The sequence below is a fragment of the Mastigoproctus giganteus genome, chromosome 7 (assembly GCF_048544385.1).
Source record: "Mastigoproctus giganteus isolate SK-2022 chromosome 7, ASM4854438v1, whole genome shotgun sequence".
Taxonomy (NCBI): domain Eukaryota; kingdom Metazoa; phylum Arthropoda; class Arachnida; order Uropygi; family Thelyphonidae; genus Mastigoproctus; species Mastigoproctus giganteus.
Window position 1 is genome coordinate 163842260 of NC_143581.1, and position 24018 is coordinate 163866277.

General features: G+C 37.3%; 1 protein-coding gene across 4 annotated transcripts in view; it reads left to right on the top strand.

Moving 5' to 3' along the window:
* The first annotated feature begins 476 nt into the window (after nucleotides 1-476).
* The window catches only part of LOC150083310 (uncharacterized protein C2orf42 homolog), a 191033-nt gene continuing 167491 nt past the window's right edge, over nucleotides 477-24018 (top strand). For 3 of the 4 annotated variants that reach the window (XM_090377169.1, XM_090377167.1, XM_090377170.1), the window contains exons 1-2: nucleotides 956-1249; nucleotides 20044-20787. In XM_090377169.1, coding sequence (XP_090233295.1) covers nucleotides 20065-20787 — 723 coding nt within the window. In that variant the 5' untranslated portion in view covers nucleotides 956-1249; nucleotides 20044-20064. Of the gene's footprint in view, nucleotides 547-955; nucleotides 1250-20043; nucleotides 20788-24018 lie in introns of those variants that run through there. The other variant, XM_090377168.1, reaches the window with a different exon arrangement.

The window sequence follows — 24018 nt, forward strand, 5'->3', positions numbered from 1 at the left end:
AGACCAATTTCCACTACAAATGGAAAACATTGCTGCCTTTATAATTTCCTCTTCCCTTACGAAGTTGCATAGCTGAAAAAAAAATTTCCAGTGTGTTCCTGGATCCATGGTATTTTTACAATAGTTGGCCTTATTTGCCTTGGTTCACCATCTATACAACAGCTTAGTAGCTAGACTCTAAAGAACGTGATCCGATTATCTTAGTGATAACGAGTGGATCTCAAGTGCTAGTTGGTCACTGAAAGTGCACAGTGAATACATTTGGAACGACCAATCCTGGGTTGGCAATAATGTGTCTTAAGAAAGGCACGCACATTTATTATTGATAGGCCATAGACATTAGCGTGAAACTGCAAATTCTGCAATCCCTGGGAGATTCATGAACGAATGTTGCCCCCCTTCCCATGCTCTATAACAGCTATGCCAATACAAGCGTCCAGGCTCTCCTCCCTTCGGTGCACTCCCAAAGGGAAGAGGCATGGCAGATTCGGAACTGTCTACAAATCTTGCTGGCAAAAAAATCAGGCCGTGTGATCACTTTAGATGGTTCGTTTGTCTGATAATTTTTTGTTTATTTATTAAGCTACAATGAATGCGAGAATTAAAAACTTAAATTGAACTCTTAAGTTTTTAAGAAGTTTACAGCATCATTTTTAAATGAACAAGTGACGTTTTTACAAAACGGCTGTCTTGGTATTTCGCCGCAATATCTTTTGTGTCGATATCGGTTTTCAAACTGGTAGCTGAACTTTATTCTTTGTTGTTGATCTGCAGCAAGAACACGAGGCTTCGTTTATTTACTGTGTTATATCAAACTAAAAGTGAATGTGTATGTAGGCAACGTTTCTTAAACAAATTGTAACCGAACCAACTGCAGCGAGGGTTTTATCATCTCTTACCTATAGTAATAACCAATCCACGTTACGTTTGCAAAATGGATTCTGTCGATCGTGTTTTGACTGTAGTGGCATGTTGTGTTGAGTGCTTAATCGCTAATGATTTTGTAGTCTTTGGCTTGGTAGTTCGTATACCTAAAGATGTGTCATATGTTAAATGTGCAGAAGACGTATCTTTCTAGAGAGAAAGATATTTTCTATGTATGTCATGTCACAAAGAGAATCGACTGTAGTTTAGAAGCAAATGTCATTTGCGAGAAATGGTTTTTGAATTTTCAAGGCTTTGATGTGAAATGACTGGGAACCAACAAGAAATGTAATTTGGAATTCGGTATGAGTGGGTATTTCGAAAGGTAATGAATATTTATTTAAATGTTTGCTTTTGTTATACATGTTATATTATAGAAAGTAACTCAGTATGGTGTAGCTATAAGTGCATAATTTAAAAACTAACATAATGTGGCTCGCACATGCCATGTATGGATTGCTGTTTAGACAGTAATGACTTGTATACTGTACTATGTGAGTAGTAGGTAAAATTAGATTCCAAAATAGTAAATAGTTGGGTGGATAGTTGAATAGACCGTTGCCAGTGGATGCAGTGTTTAATTGGATTGGAACAAAAGAACCACCCTATTTAAAAAAAAAAAAAAAAAAATACTACTTGATGACATTAGGCATTATATTTAAAAAAGTGAAATTTAAGTCAGAAAGACAATCTTCAAAATCTGTTTACAAAACCTTAGTGTTCATTGATTTTGTAAACAACATGGTATTAGCTTTGTTTTTCATACTCAGTGCCTTGCAACCTTGCTAGTAGCATAGTTTAGAACTTTGTATGGAGGACACCACCTCTTTTCCATATACATTGTATACAGGAGGACAGAAAAAAAGGGCAATGAGAGGATGGAGACTATTTTCTATATCACTGATTGTGGCTTTCAGTTAACTTTTTCACTGCATTAAAACAGCTGAACTAATAACAGTGCCTGTCTGTGTACAGGTGTTGGGAACAAAAAAAAAAAATTTGGATTTTTTTTTTTTTTTTTTTTTTGTATAATTTGTTTAAACTTTCTAGACTTTAATACAAGGAGCAAATGAAAAAGTCCTATGACTCCCATGGAAAATATTATAAATTAATGTTATGTAGTTAGTGTATAAAAATTCAACTCCTTGAATTTCAGTTGTGTGTAATTATTGTAAAGTATGCTGAAGTTTGAAAAATGGAGCCATAAGAGCTACAGCAGTAAATAGATATTTGCAAAAGGAAAAAGTTAACCCAGCTAATATATCCAGAGAGACATTGTTTAAGGACTCTGATCCATCATATGGCACAGTTAAGCAATGGACACGTGAGTCTAAAATGGGCAGATAGGCTTGTGAAATCTTTCACCACAGTGATAAATCAAAAACTATCATGAATGAAAGCTTATCACTCAAAACGCAAAATGGGATGACCTGCAAGATTTCTTTTCCTTGGTCAGATTACTGTTTCAAAACTTGTGATGTCAACATTTTCCCAGATCATGTCAGTGAAATTATTGTAGGAATGGAATCCTTTATTCCACATTCCACATTAAAATCTCGTCCTTTATCTAAACCTTGGTTTTCCAATAAATGTGCTAAGGCTGTTCAAGAGAAGAATGTTGCATATCGTAATTAACTTGTTTCCAAATTTTCAGTTTCATTTTCTGCCTACACCAGAGCTCGCAACAGTTTTAAAGCAGTTATTAATCAGTCTAAACTAGATTTTGAACAGGCTAAGAGTAGAAAACTTGCTTCTTGCTCTAATGGTAGCCAAGCATTCTGGTCTCTTGCCAAAGCTATTGGTCACAACTTTTGCCCATCTCTGCTCCCAGCTTTGTCAAAACCAGACAGTTCTATTGTTACTTCAGCCAAGGATAAAGCTGACCCGCTAGTATCCCATTTTTCTTCCAACTCGTGTATTAATGATCTTAGTAAAACACCTCCCACCATTCCCAGTTTGCTCCATTCAATGCCTCCTGTGGTCTTCCATCAAAAGGTTGTCAAAAGGATTTTGATGAATTTCGATGCTAAGAAAGCTCCAGGTCCAGATGTTATTTCTCCACTTGTTTAAAAACCTGCGCTCCACAACTTGCTCCTGTTCTTTGCTGCCTTTTGTTTTTCACTTTCTTATTCCAAAGGTGTTTTTCCTTCTGCTTGGAAATTTGCTCATATCCAGCCAGTTCCTGAAAAGGGTGACAAATCCCTCCCATCCAATTTTCGTCCTGTTGCAGTTACTTCTACTCTTTCTAAAGTAACGGAGAAATCAGTTAATCAACAACTCTTAAACTATCTACAAACCTTCCGCCTGATCAACGATCTCCAGTATGGATTCCGTTAGTGTCGATCTACTGGTGATATTCTGGCTTATGTTACTCATGTGTGAACAAATTCAGTGGAAAAGTTCAGTGAAACGCAAGCAGTTGCTCTTGACATCTCAAAGGCTTTCGATCGTGTTTGGAAAGCTTTCCAAACACTATCAGGAAACCTTTTCAAAAGCTTTCAGGAAATCCAAGTACATGATATCAAAATTGTCTTTTGCGTCCATTTCCTTTGTGACCACATTGTAGTATCCAATCAGATTGGTCAGACAATATTTCCCATTAACAAACCCATGCTGTGGCTGAACTATAACCGCAGTGTTGTCTAGATCAGCGGTGTTCTCAAAGTGTCGTCTGCAAACCCCTGGGGATCCCTGAGACCCTTTCAGGGGGGTCTGAGGTCAAAACCATTTTCATAATAATACTAAGACTTTGGGGTCCTTGATAATTTTTAAGAGTGTAAAGGAGTCCTGAGACCAAAACGTTTGAGAACCGTTGGTTTAGATAATTCTGCATTGCTTCTTTAACCAGTGACTCTATTATTTTCCCCGGAACAGAGGTTAAACTAACGGGTCTATAATTACTTATCACCCTTTTATCCTCCCCTTTGTGAATTGGGGGGTTAAGATTTAGTTGATGGTGCACCCTTCAAAATGGCGGCGAGGAGAAGAGGGGGGAAAGCAGTGATTGACTGATTGTAACTCCGCCCACTCACTGCGTTCCCGCTATTCTCCTCGGCAAACGGTACTAGGTGACACGCGGGTGGCACAGCAACAAATACGGCGGCTGAAAACAGGATAAATCCAATAATTTCAAAAGTTCAAGTTACAAAAATACGGTTTTCGTGGATCACAAAATATCACGTGACATTTGAATATGTCGGATAGAACCAAAAAGAAAAAAAAAAAGAGGGGGAAAGGTAATTTTCGCGAAAGAAAAGGAATGGCAAATGAACAATTATTAAAAATAAAACAAACAAAAATGCACGTTTTTCTAAGCTATATTTTACAAGCGTTAACAATGAGATTGGCTGAAAAGGAAAAAAAAATAAATAAAACAGTAATTTTTTAGGAAATTTAAATAGGGGATTATTATTTTTAGCGCAAATAGGGGGATCATTTTTTTTTTTTTTTTTTTTTCTGGGGGCTCTGCCCCCAGGCCCCCGTTTCTGTGGGGGCTTCTGCCCCCACACCCCCGATATACGTATTATTCAGCCTTTTCCAAAACCAAACAACTTTTCTTTTTTTGTTTTATAATTACGCATCGATAAAATTAAATAATATGCTAATCAAGTATTAACACCACGTGACATTTCTAACAGCGAAATTCATACACGGGTAACACGCACGGTGTGGCACGCGTGCCAGATGTTTCCGTATGTTCAGCAGAACACGTGACATTGGGCGGAGTCAGCACCCGTCAATCACTGCCGTGTCGGCGAGTGTAGAGAGGGTGCACAGAGTACTAAATCTTAGCCAATTGGGGATACATTCCATCTGTGGGGTCCTCTCCTGAATCCAAGGATGCTCTCATAATTATGGCTAAGGGTTTGCTTACTTTCTTTGCTGCTCCCGTAATATAACTGGCTAGATCCATCCAACCCAGGAGCCTTTCTTATGTTTAACTTCAACAATTTCTCCTCCACTTTGCTCTCAGTTATTACAAAATCATTTAGCTCCCTGTTAGTTTGCTTAATTTCTGGCCTCCACTTCCATACAGAACTCCCATGTAAGTTAACCATGAAAGTTAAAATGCTTAACTTATTTGCAAAATAGTTGAAATGTTAATGTTTCCATTATACCTTCATTATTGTTTGATTAAGAAAGTCACCAATCCTGTCTTATTGGATGGTGCTCTTTTGATATTCAGTTTTACATTTCTTTGCCTGACATTTTAGTAATCTGGTTTGCATAATTTATTCTACTTCTCATTGCATAGAAATTTCTTTTGCTGTATGAATATTTTACACCTTCTTAATTTTCAGCTTTTCATCTTAAATTCCACAATTGCGACATATAATACTGAAGCAGGTCTTAACAGTGGTTTTAGGAACTGAAGACCAAATTATAGAGGCATACATAAAATTAGGGATCACACATAAGGAAAAGTATTTCAAGACAGTTTTACATTCAGAAATCAAATTTTATTTATTTTTAACAAAAACCACAAACTGAAAAACAGTACTGGAACTTAACCTAACCATGCATAGGTTAATTGTTGAGAAGATATTTGTTGTATTAGACTTGAATTATTTTCAGTATTAGTAGTAGCAAATAATGCAAAATAGCAAGCTTGTAGAACATAAAAAAAAAAAAAAAAAAAAAAAAACACGTCATCTATCTGCCCCAAGAATTTGTCTACTTCTTCCTTGAATTTATTCAAACTATCCACTTCCATAACAACAGATGGAACTTTGTTCCAACGATCAACCACCTGCTGGCTGAAGGCAAAAGTCCACACATCTATCCTGCAACTAGCTTTCCTCAGTTTGAATTAATGCCTCCTCATGTGTAGTCTCAGCAAGAGGAAGAATGCCATCAACATTGAGCTTTCTCAATTCATTCAAGGCCTTAAACACCTCAATCAGGTCTTGCAGGCAAGCTGATTGAGTGTCTCCAGACACTGGAATTTGCAGAACTGAAGCCTTTCTAGATATGAGCACCCTTTTGTTCCCTTCACCAATTATATTGCCCTTTTCTGTATCCATTTCAGCAAATCTACAGCTTTCCTAAAATTAAACCTCCAAACCTGTATACAGTACTCGGTTGCAGCCTAACCATGGCCTTGTACAAAGGAATAATTACCTCCTTATCCCTGCTAGCAAAGTTCCTGTCTCATTGACAAAACTGAATGAGTTGTACTGGCAGCCTGTCTGCACTCCTCAGAGAACTTCATATCTGAGAGCACAGTTACTCCCAGGTCTTTCATTTTCAACTATGCCGAGTACAGTACCACACAGTTGGGATGTTCATCGTTATCATCAGCCATTTTTGTTCCACTGCAGTATGAAGGCCTTTCCAGCTCCTTCTGTTTTGTGCAAAGGCCATCCATTTACTACCTACGAACTCTTGAATTTCATCTGTCTCCATTGCTGTCTTCCAGGTTTTCTTTTCTCTCCTCTTGGGCACCATTCAGTTATTTTCTTAATCCATCTGTCATCATGTCTTCAACCGATATGTCCTGCACAATTCCTTTATTTAGTTTTGATAAGAATGTTCTTTACTTATGTTTTCTGCGTAATCCATGTTTTTCTCTTCTTATTCAACAGTCTGATTCCTAATATAATTCGTTCCATTCTTTGCTGTGTAGTTTTCAGCTTCTCTTCCATTCTTTTGGTGAGTGCCCAAGTTCCATTTTAAAAAGTCATGGTGGGTAGTATACATTGGTTCATTATTTTATGCTTAAAACAAATTGGGATGTTGCTGCTCAGTATGTGACTATTTCCTGAATGCTATCCATCTGAAATTTATTCTTCTCCTGACTTCCAGCCATTATTATTGTTACAGCTAATGACTTGTCCAAGAGAAGTGTGTGTACATGTATCATGATGGCTCCAAGGCAGTAGCCCATCTCCGCCTTTGTTCTCTGTGTTGGTGTAGAAACTTTAGGCCACTTCACCACCAGGGAGCAGCAAACACCTGGGCAGCTGGTGCCTGCCCCCAGGCAAGATGAAACCGGCCTGGGTCTACTGTCCTGCGTGCCTATGTGCACAAAATCCTGCACCCACCGGAGGTAATGCAATACTGGTGGGTGCCAGCAATCCCGCTCCCAGGTTTCCCAGACCTGGAAGCCAGCAAAAAAAAAAAATAAATATAATAAATAAAATAAAAAAAAAAGATGATAATAAAAATAAAGTGGCATAGTTACCCATAGTAGTACCACTACCTATTTTTAGGTAAATGGCGAACTCTATGCTTAAATCATAGCAATTTATCACAACTTAATTAAGTTTAGTGATAATATTGCCGAGTCTAAACAAGGCCTGGAGAAGCACCAAAATGAATATGGTTTTTAACATTACATCATTTACACTATTTTCAATATAAACATTTAGTTGTTGCCAAGGCCTAACTCGGGCAAACACAACGGCAGCCAACACAGCATCTTACGTTTTAAGTCTTCTCCCAAACTGAAAGATTCTTTACAAGTCCTCACCTCAGAGCCATGTACTTACACAAAATCATAGCTGTAGTTTAATTGTAATTAGTACATGCTTGCTTCAGTCTCCAAAGCAGATCAGATGTGTCCAATGGGTAATATCCAACACAGAAAAAAGCAGAAAATTCTTTTGTCTCCAGTTGTCCAAAACAGCAATGTTGATAGTATACAGAGCCATCGAACACGTTTCGCCTGAAGTCCACGTCCAAGAAGTCACTGAGAATAGCCTTAGTCATGCTAGATGTAGAAATTGCACCCATTGTTTTATATTGTGGTTCTAGGTTAGGTGACTTGTCACAATATGGCAACTATGCCCCAAAGCCAATTTCCATCTATTACTTTAGATTTTCAAGATCTATTAAGTGAATTGCTTAGCATTTTGAGCTCTCAGCTCAGTTCTCTTCTTGAAAGCCAAGGTGGAGAAAATCTGTAATGCCTTGAAATTAGTTTTATTTTCCACAAGTATGTTTACATTGCCTCCATGAGATCTGGAACTGCAGTTTGTAGGTCCAATCTGACCTGTGAGTATAATAGGCAATGGAAAAGTACATGATCCCATGTCTCCAATCCTCCACAGGTGCAATATGATGAGTCATTGCTCTGTATATGCTCTTTGAAAGAGGATAGAATGGAGGAAACCATGATCCATAAGTAAATAAGATGTGGTCATAGAGGGTTTAAACTACAGGAAAACTTGAATCTTTGAAACAAAATCAGCTTTAGGAACAAATTTCCTAGTAACCAATCTGTGCTCACTTTCATCTCAATGTATTTGTCACACCTTTACAAGTTCCTCACAAATTCTGGTCTTTTCTATCTTTAAGTTTGCTGGATTTGAGGAAATCCCCAGTATTTCTATAGCAAGGCCCTTCCTCAAACAATGAGTCATTGCTCTGTATATAATAAACAGGTCAAGGGGCATCATACCACCTAACACCTGTAGAGCATTATTAGATACTGTTCTACAAGTCCAAGAGAAGTATATGAATCCACCCTTTTCAATTTCCACTCCTTCAACAGTCATATCCCTTTCTGTGGCATACTTATTCATCATTAATTTTGTTGTTGTTGGTGCCTCCGTAGCCAGGTGGGCAGGAGCAGCAGTGCGTAGCACATGCTTCTTGATTAGACCGGGGTTTGAGCCCGTGACCACCAAATATGGAGGATGCAGAAAGGTCAGGGAATGACCACCGCATATCCCTGGAGCAATATGGCCTTAGTTGCTAATACTCCTAAAAACCAAATAACAAACAACATTATGTACTTTTGTTTTAGCCATATTCATCTTTAGTCTGAAATCCTTGCTAACGCTGCATAACTGATTAAGGTTTTCCTCTAATTCTTCGAGATTGTGGCTTATGATCACAATGTCATTGACAAATTGTAAATGGTTTAGGTACTCTCCATTCACATTGACTCTCTTTCTGCGACCAGCCAATCTTTTGAACGCTTCCTCAAGGCCAGTGTAACAGCTTCAGAGATATTCTTCTTGTCGAATTCCTCAGTTTTAAATTTGTTACTGCCTTTGTCTAGTCTAATAAAGGAGGTAGCATTCTCATATATTTTCTTCAAAATCATAATGTATGGGGTGTCTGTGCCTTGTTTTTTCAGTGCCCGAAACATTGCTTTATGTTGTATGCAGTCAAATGCCAGGCATAACGGTGTTTTATATTCATTTGCTTTCTCCATTAGCTGGGATTTTACGTGAATGTGATCCTAGTTAAAAATCCTGTCCTAAAGCCAGCTTGCTCTTTCGGTTGATTCTCATTAATTATTCTTTCTAATCTGTTAGCATTAACATTAGTAGAGGCATATGATGCAAGAAAGCAAGCTTATGCAGCATCAGCCAAAAACTTCCACTTCACCCCTCCGTTCGTTCGAAATACCTGTCCAGCTGAGCCTTAAATTTATTTAGGCTATCAACTTCCACAACAAGGGATGGAAGTCTGTTCCACCAACCAACTACTCGCTGGCTAAAGGCAAATTTCCGCACATCTATCCTACATCCGTCTTTCCTCAATTTGAATTTATGCCCTCTCAGGTGATTATTCTGAGCAAGAAGCAGAATCCCATCAGCATTGAGCATGCTCAAACCATTCAAGGCTTTATACACCTCTATCAGATCACCTTAGCTAATTGTTCTATAGTTTCCAATTTCTGATTTGTCTCCTTTGTTATGCAACAAAATTGTGATTGCATTATTATCCTTAGGGGTCATGCTGTGGCCTTTCCTAATGCATTAGCATTAGTAGAGGCATATGATGCAAGCTTATGCAGCATCAGCCAAAAAAAAAAAAAAAAAAAACACTCCCATTTCACCCCTCCGTTTGTTCCAAATACCTGTCCAGCTCAGCCTTAAATTTATTTAGGCTATCAACTTCCACAACAAAAGATGGAAGTCTATTCCATCAACCAACTACCCACTGGCTAAAGGCAAACTTCTGCACATCTATCCTACAACTATCTTTCCTATTTTGTGAAGTCTTGCCAGTTTTCTGATTCTTCAATGCATGTTCTATCTCATCAGGAAGGATATTGGGTTTATTCTATGTTACAGATTTGTGATTCATCTTTCCCACTGCTGGCATCATTCCCTTGCTCCTTATACAGGGCGATTCACTACCAGTGCGACAAACTTGCAGGAGGTGTAGGGGGCACAAAGACGAATCGGAATCGCATAGCATTGCAGGGTCCGAAATGCCTTCGTTATGCGGTAGAGGACGTTGAACGGGAGGTTGTGTGAACAGCGATCCTGCTGGAAGTCAGCATTTGCGAACAGTTTCTGTTGAAGAAACCAAGTAGCAAAAGTCCTCCGGAGTGGATAATCCGCAGGCTCCAATGATTGGACGCGTTGTAGATGGTATGAACTCATTTGGTTTGTTGACAGTATCCTCCATACAGTGGATTGGGAAATACCCAATCGTTGGCCTATCGCTCGAGTACTCATACTCAGATTGCCTTCTGCAAGACGTAGGACATTCTCCTCATTGTCTGGCATCCCCGTTGTTCGTTCTCGATTCATGGTACCTCTCGTGAAACAACCAGTCTCACGTAACCTTCTGTGCACACGTGCAAAAATTGTATGATGAGGAGCACGCCTGTGCGGGAAACATTCCTGGTACAAGCGCAGAGTGGCACGCCCATTACAGTCCGCAGCTCCATACGCGAGGTGCATGTCGGCCAGTTCAACGTTTGAATACTCGTCCATCCTACTGCCTCGGGAACCGATTTGCAAATGCTGACTTCCAGCGGGATCACTGTTCATGCGACCTCCCGTTCAACGTCCTCTACCGCATGACGAAGGCATTTCGGACCCTGCAATGCTATGTGATTCCGATTCGTCTTTGTGCTCCCTACACCTCCTGCAAGTTTGTCACACTGGTAGTGAATCATCCTGTATAATACTTTATAGTAGTCTTCTGCTACTTGAATTATGCCTTCTCTGCTATTTATAAGTACACAATCACTATTCTTCAGATTCAGTATCATTTGTCTTTCTGTATTACTGCTCATGACTGCTGATTTAAGTCCTTTATTTTTCCTTAATGCTTGTTCTACTTTTCTTGTGTTAAATCTTCTTATGTCCTCTCTGAGTCTCTTTCTAATGGCTTTGCATAACTAAGTATACTCAATTTTGGCCTTGTCAGTGTTTATCTTACTTTTCACTTGTTGTCTTCAGTTCATCATGACAAGTGTTTCTTGACTAATGTTTCCTTCTTTGGATTTCTTTTTACCTATAGGTTTCTCGTCCTTTATCACTTTCAGAAAGTTGTATTCCTCATCAATATCTTGGTCTTGAAAGGTCTGCAGAAGCTCAAACTTGTTCTTAAGTTCCAGTACATACTGCTTTTTCTTCTCTTATGTTATCTCAAAGACCTCTGTATTATTTACTGAAGTCAGTTTTTTCCTTTCTTTTCTTACATCTATATCAAGTGTGCATCTTACCATTCTGTGATTACTTCCAACATTTACATTGTTCAGGATGGTAACATCATTCACAATATATATCTTCTGTTTGTGAGGATGAAGTCAATTTCATTAGTTGTTAATCCATTCGGGCTTTTCTGTGTCCACTTTTCTATTTACCCTTTTCTTGAAAAAAGTGTTCATTATTGACATTCCTTGAGATTCTGCAAATTCCACAAGTCTTTCACCAATTCCAAAATTTCCTACAGCTTCCCTTTCTGTACTGTTTTTTGTTCCAACCTTAGCATTGAAGTCCCCCATAATGATGGTGTAGTGAATTTTCTGTTCATCTAGAAGTCTCAATTTCAGTGTACATTTCTTCGTCTTCATCATCATAGCTCGATGGTGCATATACATGATAACCTTTAGTTTGTACCTCTTAGAAATCCTGAGTAGTAATCTTGACACCCTTGGTGGTGATATACTTTTGGATTTCATAATGTTGTTTTTTTATATTTTTATGGACCAAAAAGCAAACTCCACCTTCACTCTTTCAATGCCTGTTCCATTGGTGTACAGCAGATTTCCACTTGATAAACTTATAAGTGATTCATTTCTTCTTGTTTCAGCCAAGCTGGTGATATTCCAATTCACATTTTCTAATTCCTTTTTCAGCTGTAATATCCTATCTTTACTGATGAGCAATCTCAAATTGTAACAGGCCAAGTTCAGTTTCCATGCATGGCAGCCTAGTCGTACCCAGAGATTCTTAGCACCTTCTGCTTCCCCTCTGATCCTCTTGCTACCGTAAGAGGGGGGGGTGAAATCTGCTGGGGACTGAGGGCCATATTTTTTGTCATGTTGTGATAAAGTGCTTAAGGGTTTGGTCTTTTCCTCTTCATGCTGACCAGGCATCTTGAAAAGAACCACTCTACATGCCAGTTGCCGCCAAAGTAACATAACAGGGCTTACCAATGAGAAAGTGTGCATGAGTGGATTTTAGGGATGCAGGCCGACTGGACTTCTCCTAAATCTTCTAAAATAGAATGGTATTGGATTCATCAGTGTTTTAGACTGTCTGATAACACACATTGCCTGTTTTCCTTCTCAAGTCCCTGTATACAGTAACTTGCATTTGTCAGTGTTAAACTTCAACTGCCATTTCTCAGCCCATCAGCTTAATTTTTCTAGATCATGTTGTAGTAGTTTACCTTGATTACTGTCATTAACCACACTGCTAAATAGCTTTAGCATCTGCAAACTTAGACATTAAGTCTGATAAACCTTCATAAATATCATTAATAAATATTGAAAACAACGATGGGCCCAGCATTGAACCCTAGAGGACTCTACTAATAACATTAGTTCACAAAGTGCTGTGCCCACTGATAACCACTCTCCATCTTCTTTCACCAACTATCCCCCTATCCAGAGCAGTATCTTACCCTTATTTCCACACATCTCTTTGTACAGTAGTCTTTTATCTGCAAGAGTTTCAAAAGTCCTCCTGAATTGCTGCTGCAGAATGTAATTTTTGGGAAATACATATGAAGGAAGAAAGATTGATCTAGAGCAGAGTTTCCCAGGGGTCTTCAGACCAGTTCCACGGGTCCCAAAACGGACCCTCTAGAACTGCTAAAATTATTCGTTCTGTGTATAGCAAATTGATGATAAATAAAGTTGTTGTTTTAAACATGAAACTTTGAATTTTCTTTTCAGAAAACCCAGTGTACACACACACAGACACCGCGACTGACTGAGACTTACGAAAATTCAACTTTACGTAAGTTTTAGCCGGCTTGTGCAAACTTAAAAAATTTGTGGAAATGTATTCTGCATCCCATAGGAATAAATGGAGGTATCGAGAAAATATCGTAATGTGAACCCAATAATATATATATATTTTTTTGTAATTTGTTCCAAGTCCTTAGAAGTTGAACATTTTGCTATATTACTAAGCTATTTATCTCTCTAAAAGGTGATATTTATAATGGAAATTGCACTACATTTCATCGTTATCATATGTTCCCGTTATAAGAATCAATTTTGAATGCCTTTGTGATATTTTTCTAAAGCACATTTCTGGAGGTCACGACCAAAAAACAATAAAAACAATTTGCACTTTCTGGTTTGTTGGGCTTTTCTGTTAGTGCATCTTATTATTAATGGGTAGTAAACTCAATCTCATTGCATTTGCGATAATCCGATAACTGCAATTGTGGGTTTTTACGCTATTGTGGTGAAATGTGTTCCCCTTCGCTGAAATCTTCAATCATATAAAAAACAAATTTTAGAAACTTCTCTTCATTCCTATTTGCGTATTACAATGATGAAGGGAAAGTGACCAACGAAAAGTGCAAGTGGTGGTAGTGCCAGGAAACAAAACAAAACTGATTTAGAAATGAAGATGAAAACGATCAAGAAGTACGAAGCAGGACAAGATTTGTCACCTATTGCAAGGGAATTAGGTCTCACTGCTTCAACAGTGAATACTATTTCAAAGGACAGTGTGTGTATAAAAGAACATGTCAAAGGATCAATGCACTTAAGATCAACAGTGATCACAAAACAGCATCCAGGTGCTATATCAAAGATGGAACAGCTGTTAATAATATGGATGGAAAATCAGATCCAGAAGCGAGTGTCCCCTGAGTCTAATGACCACTCAAGCAAAAGCAACAAGTATTTATAAAGATATTAAGGATAAGTACGGCAAACTCCAACCCAAGTTCGTGGCAAGCAATGAGTGGTTTAATAAGTTCAAGCATCGCGCTGATTTCCACAGTGTTAAAGTATGCGGTGAAGTCTCCAGTGCCGATTCTGCAGCTGCAGAGAAATTTTTTGATGTGTTGGAAAAAATTATAGATGAAGGCGGCTATTCAACGCAGCAAATTTTTGACGTTGACAAGACTGCTCTGTATTGGAAAAAAATGCCGGGTCGAACATACATTGCCAAAGAGGAAAATACAATGCCAGGTTTCAAGGCATCAAAAGATAGGGACACGCTCTTTGCTTGGGGCTAATGCAGCAGGAGATTACAGATTAAAACCACTGCTTGTGTACCATTCTGGAAATCCTCATGCATTTAAGGGCATCAATAAAGTCACCCTACCCTTGTATTTCCAATCGAACCTGAGAGCATGGAGATATCTCTCTTTGAGGATTGGTTTAAAAGCTGCTTCATTCCCGAGGTTGAAAAATATTGTAAAGACAACGACGTTCGTTACTTTCATGATTTTGGTTCTATTAAGTAATGTTCCTGGACATCCTACGCAGCCAGATGATTTAAATTCGAACGCGAGATTCATATTTCTACCGCCAAACACAACTTCACTCATCCAACATATGGATCAATGTGTTTTTTCGAATTTAAAAGCATACTATTTATGGATAACATTTGCTCAGGCATTGTTTGCAGTAGATGATGAGAAAAATTTTATGTTGAGAGACTTTTGAAAATCTTACACTATATACCACGCCATCTTAAACATTAATAAGGCCTGGGGGTGAAATTACTAAAAGTTGTTTAAATAGTGCATGGAAGAAAATATGCCCAAGGCACGTAAAACGTTAAGAAGGATTTGAAAAAGACTAATCATATGAAGAGGTTACAGATAAGATTGTAAAAGTTGGAGGTTGATGCCAAAGGTGTGGAGGAGTTAATAGAGGAAGAAGAGAAGGAATTATCGAACGAATAACATATTGACTTGCAGGCAGCAATAGTGAAAGAAGAAAATGCTGACAAAGCTCAAGATGAACCAAATGAGCAGCTGAGAAGCTTCATCGCCAGAGAGATGGCAGGGGCATTTCATGAAATTGCATCGGCAATGGCATGGTTTGAAAAGATGGATCCTGACAGCGAACGGTTCTTAAAAGTTAACAGAGTGGTGAACAATGTGCTTGCTTGCTACAAAGAAATCTATGATGAAAAGAAAAAAAAAAAAGCCACCGTCCAGTCATCCATTAATATGTTCTTTCGTAAAGTTTAGCAGCTGACCCCTTTTAAATCTCCTCAACCCTCGGCGGCATACTTATCAGCTGAAGACGTCGATTCTGGTAACGATGCTGGAGAGGTAAAACTTACTGATGTTATGCCTTCTCCTCTCTTTTTTTGTAATTTTATAATTTCAAAATTTTAAATTGCATGCTTTTGTAATTTTTCCTGAGCATGAGATAAAAAATTTAATAAATAATTGTATTTACATGTTCGTCGAACATTTCTTTTTTGATTCAATCAATGCAGTGAGCACAGTTGCAAGCGTTGCACAAGCATGAGGGAAATTCCCCAACTTACGTAGAGCATTCTGCGGGATCTCAGTAGTTTGGGAACCACTGATCTAGAGAACAGAAACAGTGGATAAATGAAGACAAAAAGTTTGTTCTGTGAGTTTGACAGTTAATGGATGTTGACTGGTTGCAGCATGTGTTCACATTAAAAATAATAAGAAAAAAATTCTTTTTATTTTTAATGTACCTTCTGGATTTTCTGTAGTTTTGATTTCTGGTTTTATTACTTTGTTCCCGTTCTGTTCATCACTTTCTACCTCCTATATTCCATTATGGCCACTGGGCTCTTTCTACTATATATAGCAGTGTCACTGGTCCATAAACCATCTAAATAAATTTCACTGTAACCATTTTTTACAACTTCTTATTAATACATTATACACATATATATATATATATATATATATATATATATATATATATATATATAGGTCTAAAAACTTTTTTTTGATTTTTGAAAGGGCCCGTAGATCTCAGTAGTTTGGGAACCACTGATCTAGAGAACAGAAACAGTGGATAAATGAAGACGAAAAGTTTGTCCTGTGAGTTTGACAGTTAATGGATGTTGACTGGTTGCAGCATGTGTTCACATTGGTTTGGAAGAGTGGTGGAATTACAGATGCCAATTCAGAAGAACAGTACTCATGTAGTTATCTACAGAAAAGACATGCAGCAGAAACTGAATGCTTGTGAGACAGTTCATATGAGACTGATCATTATTTCACTTGACTGTCCTCTTTTGAATAGGACACAGAAGCTAGAGAGAGGTTTTTAAGTTACCACCACAGATATTGGAAAAATGTTCAATGGTAGAGCGGATTTGAGATTTGTACAGATTTAATTGCTGTATGGAAGAAAAGTAACACCATAAGTGAAAAAAAGAACTTAAGATTTTTTGATGAAAAGGAAGCAATATTTGTGAGGTGCTTATGCCAGGAGAGATTAGAAGTCGGTGATTCTTGTCTAGAAATCTGAGTGCCATCCAAGATGAGCCTAGGAGCAATAGCATCAGCTAGTGAATGCACACTTTTGTACACAATTACACTACGAATGAGAAGCCTGAGTGCTGTTAACAATAAATAAATAACCCTTTGAAGCATGGCAAGTGAGACAGCTGCCCTGTTTATCATTATCATCAGTGTTCTGCCATGGGCTGGTCAAACCATGCAGCCACTTCATATGTTCTTATCCTCATACCTCCTCTTCATCTCCTCCAAGGGAGAGCTGTAGCAGAACTGAGGCAGGCTCATTTGGCACATGCTGTATGCATTAAATTATCATTTATACCATATATAGATGAGTTGAACACTTCAGCTAGGAAATTGTCCAGAATCAGTTGGAGTTTTGTTGATAGATCTTGTACATTGTGTGTTGACAGTCCTGATGTTTTACAATTTCAACGTACTCCATGGACTGATGAGTCAACTCTTTCATATCAAGAGGTGCATAACATGCACAGTCAAAAATTTTTGGATCAGTGGAGAAGTTGCAAACTGTTGGGAAAACATGATTTCCAGATAGTACAGTTCAATATTAATAATGTGGACATTGTGGAAACTGTTAATTACCAGTGTTTTTGAACACTGACAAGTACCTTGTTTACATTGAGCATTATTTACATTGTTAGAGGTATTCCTTTTAGTATCCATGATACAGTTTTCTTCTGGTGTGACAGAACTAGATTCCCCACCCCCTTTCATTTTGTATGCAGGTCAAGGCATGGCAGAATGAATACTATCAACACTACTGGATCTGCCATGAAAAACGTCTAATTGCCACATTCACCTGATATAAATAGTTGATATTTTCTGTAGGAAAACATGGTGTGACACAAGTTATGACCATCTTGGTACTCCCCTTCCAGAATGGCATTTCTGCTATTTTTACAGTTTTCTCTTTAGTTCCCTATATAATTTAATCATATTCTTGTCTGTCTTTTGATATGTTCTAACATATCAAAAGACATGTTTCTGGGCTGATAGCAGTCAAATTGGATATCTGAATTGCACTGAACTCCAAACAGCGTTTTTGATCATACAGAAATATCATTAAATGATACAGGTATATCATTAAATTGTGTTTCAAACAATGTTTATTTTGATTATTGTTTATTTTTATATCACATATGTTTATTGGCCACTGTATGTGTGTGTGGAGGTGATGTGAAAGTTTTATTCATTGTATTGCATATGAACTTATCACTTATATGCAGTTTGTTAATAGCATAACTCCTTAACAGTGCTTTATGCCTCTGGACTTTTTTTTTCTATTTTCATGTAGAACATCCTTATTATATTGACCTTCATATTTGAATCGCCTGTATGATTTGCAATCACTGGAAAAATTCAGTTCTTTCAGTGTTTTGGGTGATTATAATGCTATACAAAATTTCAACAAGGTTCTATTTATCTGCATTTTTTGTTTCATTATGAATTTGATCTTTGCTGATTCTGTATGTGACCTTAGTTTTTGCATAGTGATTTGCCCAGAAATGCAAAAAAAGTAAATATGCAGTAATACTGTATCAGATTTATTAATAGTATTCAACTTCTGTATAGAACAGAGTATTGTTCTTTCCTGCAAGTAAACAACAAGGAAAAAAGTATCACAAATGAAAAGGTAGAAAACTTACTTCAGTTAATTTAAAAAAAAAAAAATTCTTAAAAATATACATTTGAAAGTTTATCTTTTGTTGTCATTGTAATTATCCTGAACCAGGAACCAGAAATAGTTGCCCATCATGGCTTTATCCCACTTTCCTTGTTATCTCTTCTCCGTTGACTGATGTCATTGTGGATTCTCTCCCCATATTTGGTTTGAAAAAATCAAGGTGAGACAGCAAGTGATGGCACTTGATTGACATTCTGCATCCCATTTTTCCATAATTTCCAATTAACTTTATTGCTCTTAATGTTACTAGCCAAATCATTCACTACTAGGCAAAATGGCTGCCTGGCATTTCTCTGAATGTTGTTAATTTTCTGTTCCAGTCCTTGTAAAGCCAATATTTGCTTCACTTGTAGACCTATAAATATTCTATCTTTCATTTTTGCATCAGATACTTTTGGAAACAGATTGTGTATGCTTGAAGGTGTCACCTTTAGGATCAATTTCCAGTTATCTGTTCAGTCCCAGCTTGATATGGAGTAGTGCAATTAAGACTTTTTTTTTTCCTTTGAACCAAGGGATTCTTTATTACATTGCATATACCAGGCTGCAGCTGAATTCTAGCAGCTCATTCTCTTCTCCTGTAATGCTGATTTCCTACCCTGATGCTTCAGAGGCAGCCACAACAAGGGAACTTAATGAAACCATTTTGCAACCTCAGAAACAATTCAGGCGCCTCCGTAGCCAGGTGGGAAGGAGCAGCAGTGCGTAGCACACGCTTCTTGATTAGACCAGGGTTCGAGCCCGTCACCACCAAATACGGAAAGGTCAGGGAATGACCACCGCACCCGGAGCAATATGGCCTTAGTTGCTAATTCTCCTAAAAACCAAATAACAAACAAACAGAAACAATTCTAGAGACTTCAAGATACTTCTTCTGATTCAGGGATGATAAATCTGGTGAACAGGTTTTTTAAGTGGAATCCCAATTATCCTGTTCACCAGATTCATCATCCAATTTTGATTGCTCCTCTCTTGAAGGTTAATCGGCAATTGGAAGGTCTTCATTGTGTGGAACCAAAGGAATAGCAGATGATATGTTGGATTATGCTACACTTTTTTGATCTTCAGATTTTTTAAACTTTGACATATATCAAAAATTCAAAAGTAGCAGTCCTCATGATGGTTTGTGTGCTCTCCATATTCAAGGTATATCAAAAGGATACACTTACAGCTACTATAAAACCATTTCTTGCCTTATGTTGACCTGAAACAACCACAACAGACATGATGTGTCCCCAAGCTGTTTTGATCCTCCAAAAGGAATTTCAAAATACTGAAATCTTCATATGCATTACAATACTTGGTGCTTCCAATAACATTAGTCCTCATCTTTTTTGGACTTACATGAATGTAAGTCCAGAAAAGATGAGACAAAGAAGAACATGGCTAATATAACTTACTCCTTCATATTGTAGCCATAGCAAATTGCACAAAAACTTATTTTACAAATAATATAGATTCTTATATTTCACAGTATTAGCATACAATTTTGTAATGCGTGTAAATGTTACAAAAACATAATGAAACAGGTGTTGATAATAGAGAAAAACCAATGATATCAGTAGATTCAGCACACAAAATACATATACAAAACAGTTAAATATAAATAAGCTTTTTTTTCCTTTTTTTTTTTTTGTTACATAGTGTTATGATATCATAATTATGCTATTTATACCAAATGTGTAAAAAAAAATTGTTAATAATGTTTTGTCAAAAATCCTTAAATTATGTTTTATTTTTAAAAACTAATATCTGTTTGTATTTTTTCTTTTTATTTTCAGGTTATTTAATTTGAACGTTACATGATACAAGGAATTATCATGAATGAAAAACTAAAGAGTCTGTTTGAAGATCTGGGAAAACCCACAATGCGAGGTGTGCGCAAATGTCCAAAATGTGGCACATATAATGGCACTCGTGGGTTGAGTTGTAAAAACAAGTCTTGTGATGTAGTGTTCAAAGAAACAGCTGAACGGAAGAAACATGTAAGCAGTGATGCTGTCAAAATAATTACTGGTTCACCATCCCAAGTGTACTCCGTAAGGGTGAGAGATAGAGGACCTGATTATAGAGGTTTCGTTCAACTTCCTCTGATTCAGGGTTTGGACAGTTCTAATGATCAATCAGTAGATGTAACTCTCATCTCCCAAACAGCTGCACGCTGTTTTGTAGAAAGCTGTCAGAAATCAGCACAAGATAACCAGACTGGCATGGCTTTAAATGTTAATCCATGTCAACATATCAAAGCTGCTGTAAACTGTGATACAGAAGCTCAGCCACTCACTTTAAAAAATTCAGTTTTAAATGCACTGCCCATATCTAGTGAAATAAAACAGGCCATTTGGCTTCTTGCAACTGAAACAACTGGGCCTTTGGTTCAGAGGGTTTCCAAAAATATTATGGTGGTGAAATGTAAACCTAATTCAAAGCATTCATTAGGATTTTTGCACTTTGCATTTTTTGAACTTTCACGAAAACAAGATTCATCAGAACACAAGTTCCAGTGCAGTTGTAGGTCTTACAAGGTAAGTACCTTTTTAATTATATGAATGTGCATCAGAACCTGTGTTTGTGCTGTTAGGAGGTTTATGCATAATATAATAAAATAAATCATATATACAGGGCGTTACAGATGTATGTTGCCATGGGAAATTTTTATAATAGTACTTTACACAATCTTTTGCATTTATCATGACATTAGCAGTTTTCAATCATTTGGAGAGGTCTGGGTTCAGATCCATTAGAGACCAAAGAATACATGCAAATTGGCTCATGAACAAACATAACTGCAGACATAATAAATTTCCATAATATTGCCTGAGATGCTGATGCACTGTAAAGCTAACAACAACAACAGTCCATTGCCATAGGAAAATTTAATTATTTTATTTTTTAGCAACACCAGTAGGAGGATACATTGACAGCAATGATGCTTGATATTGCTAGCCATTATGATTAGTTTATTTGTTCGAGCCCATCACCACCAAATACGGAGGATGCGGAAAGGTCAGGGAATGACCACTGCATTTCCCGGAGCAATATGGCCTTAGTTGCTAATGCTCCTAAAAACCAAATAACAAACAAACAAACAATTAGTTTATTTCTGTGTGTCATGTCACTCATCCAGTGCAGATTATTTGGTAATAAGAATGCCAGTCTGTACAATACAGTAAAAAGCCCAGCTGGTAACACTGCATGCTGTTACTTGATGTCAGCAAGAAGATCAGGACAAATTCCATAGGCTCTATTCCCAGAAGCCAAAGATAGGCTACACATTTGTTAAGAATTTTCTATATATTTTAAGGATAATGGAAACATTACGGTTAAGTCTTGCTGTGGCTGTTCTTGAATTTATTCAGCTGTTTTAGCTAAATGCTTGAGCAACCCATGCCATCTAAGAAGTTGCTCAAGAGATAGGAGATAGTTATGGGTCCAGGTATAGCAAGCAGTGTTACCTTATATTTAACCTAGGGATGAAATTTATACCTTATATTTAAAAGGTATTAATTTCATCTCTAAAAATCATACATAAGCCAAGAACTGCATAGAGATTACAGAGTTGAAAGAGTTGAATTTTGTGAGTGTATATCATCATCGCAGAAACAGAACTTGTGTGCATTCTTTCAGATATCTGCATCAGCGCTAAAGCGCACTTTCATTTTAATGGAATTAGTAACAGATTTGATTATCGATATTGGGGTGAGTGATGAAAGTTCCTTCACATGATGCCCGCTCAAACTGATCCATAGATTATGGTATGGGCAACTATTTGTGGAGATATAGTCATTAATGCATATTTTTTGGATGAATATGTTAATGGTGACCAGTATCTGGTAATAATTCTGTAAGGCATGTTGGAAAATTAGTTTTGGTTTTAACAAGACTGTGTCAGAGAGTGGGTGATTGGATGAAAACTTTCCATGGAGAAGTTTGAAGTTCGTTATTTACCCCAACAAGCCTTTGAAGCTCAACATTTACCAGTTTAATTTTCCTAACAGTGGGGTAATATTCCTTGGATATTAATGTTCACAATTCCACCTAGCTTTGGTTTTTAGTTACATGGATCCAGCTGGTTGAAATGCTGAGGCTTTTGAATTATTTATGACCTCATGAACTTGCTAATTTACCTAACAGTATACCAGACAATCCTAACCATGCACCCATAACTCTTGATATTTTTCTCCCCGACAACCCTTCAAAGTACACAGTCAGTATTAATGGTCATCTCTCTTGCACTCACTTACTCACTCAGCAAGCAAAAATCTGTGATTTCTATTACTCTTTTCTGCAACTTCTATCCATCTGTATTCTCTCCTCTGTTACAGCCTGATTGTTCTATTTCATCATCAGCTAAAGATAAAGAAAGCTAATTCTTAGTATTGATGATCTTGGTAAATTATCTCCTGCCATACTTAATACTCTCCACTTGAGGCCTCCAGTGATCTTCTGACAGAAAGATGTTAGAAGAATTCTGAACAGTGTTGATATAAAGAAAGTTTCAGGTCCTGATGACATTTCTCCACTTCTAAAAACCTGTGCTTCTGAGCTTGCTGCTGTTCTGTTATATTTCGACACGTTCTTATTCCACTGGTGTTTTTCCTTCTGCTTGAAAATATACTCATATCCAGCCATTTCCTAAAAAGGGTGACAAATTCTTTTCTTTTAGTTATCTCACTGCATTCACCTCTCCTCTTTCCAAAGTAATGGAGAAATCCATCAACTACAAATCATCAACTGTTTTGAAACTTTCCATCTGATCAATGATTGCCAATATGGATTATATTAGTGATATGCTGACTTTGTTATTCATCTTTGGACAGTTTTGGATAGAAAAACATTAGAAATGTCAAGGACTATTGACACTTCTAATGTTTTTGATTGTGTTTTGCATGAAGATCTTCTAAATAAGCTCCATCTTAGGGACTGCTGACTGTTTCCCAAGGTGTTTCTCAAGGTTCAGTGCTGGGGTTTCCCAAGGTTCACTTCTTTCTCCCACTGTTTTCCCTCTCATATATTAATGGTCTTCTTCAATGGACTGGAAATCCCATCCATAGTTTTGAAGATGATACTCTAATTTCATCTTCCACTTTGAGAAACCTTGCTACACACAAAAAGCCAGAACTCAAATATCCACCACCAATTCCTGAAATGCTGCTCTCCAGGTAATTCTCCAGTGTGGCGAATAAAACTTAGTCAACTTCAGTCCTGTCGTATTTTTAGCAAAAAGTGTCCATTATTTATATGCTCACCTTTGATGATTTTTAGATTTCTTGATAAGATCACATATCTCAATTAGGGGCCCTGACTTTTAATTTGTGATGCAAAGAAAAATATTTTTTCTTTGCATCACAAATTGATGCAAAGAAATCATAATCAGCCCTACCATGGAATACTGTTTCCACACCTTTGGTGGTGTCCTTAAAATCTTTTTTAAACTTCTAGATTCTATTCAAAAGAGGGCAGGAAGCTAGGTTAATTAATGACCAGTCTCTTTCAAAGCCTCTTCATTCTCCATCTCATAGATGTGCTGCATTCCTTTCTGCAGATACTTCCATGGACATTGTTCTTCTGAATTGGCATCTGTAATTCCCTGTTCTCTTCCAAACCATTCTGAACACACAATGAACCAGTCAGCATCCATTCACTGTCCAGATCCAAGCTCAGAGATCTAACTTTTCATTATTTATCCCTTCTGTCTTTTTTTCTCTGCTGCAGCCCTCCTTCACATGTATATCTTAAAAATTACAATCTACAGA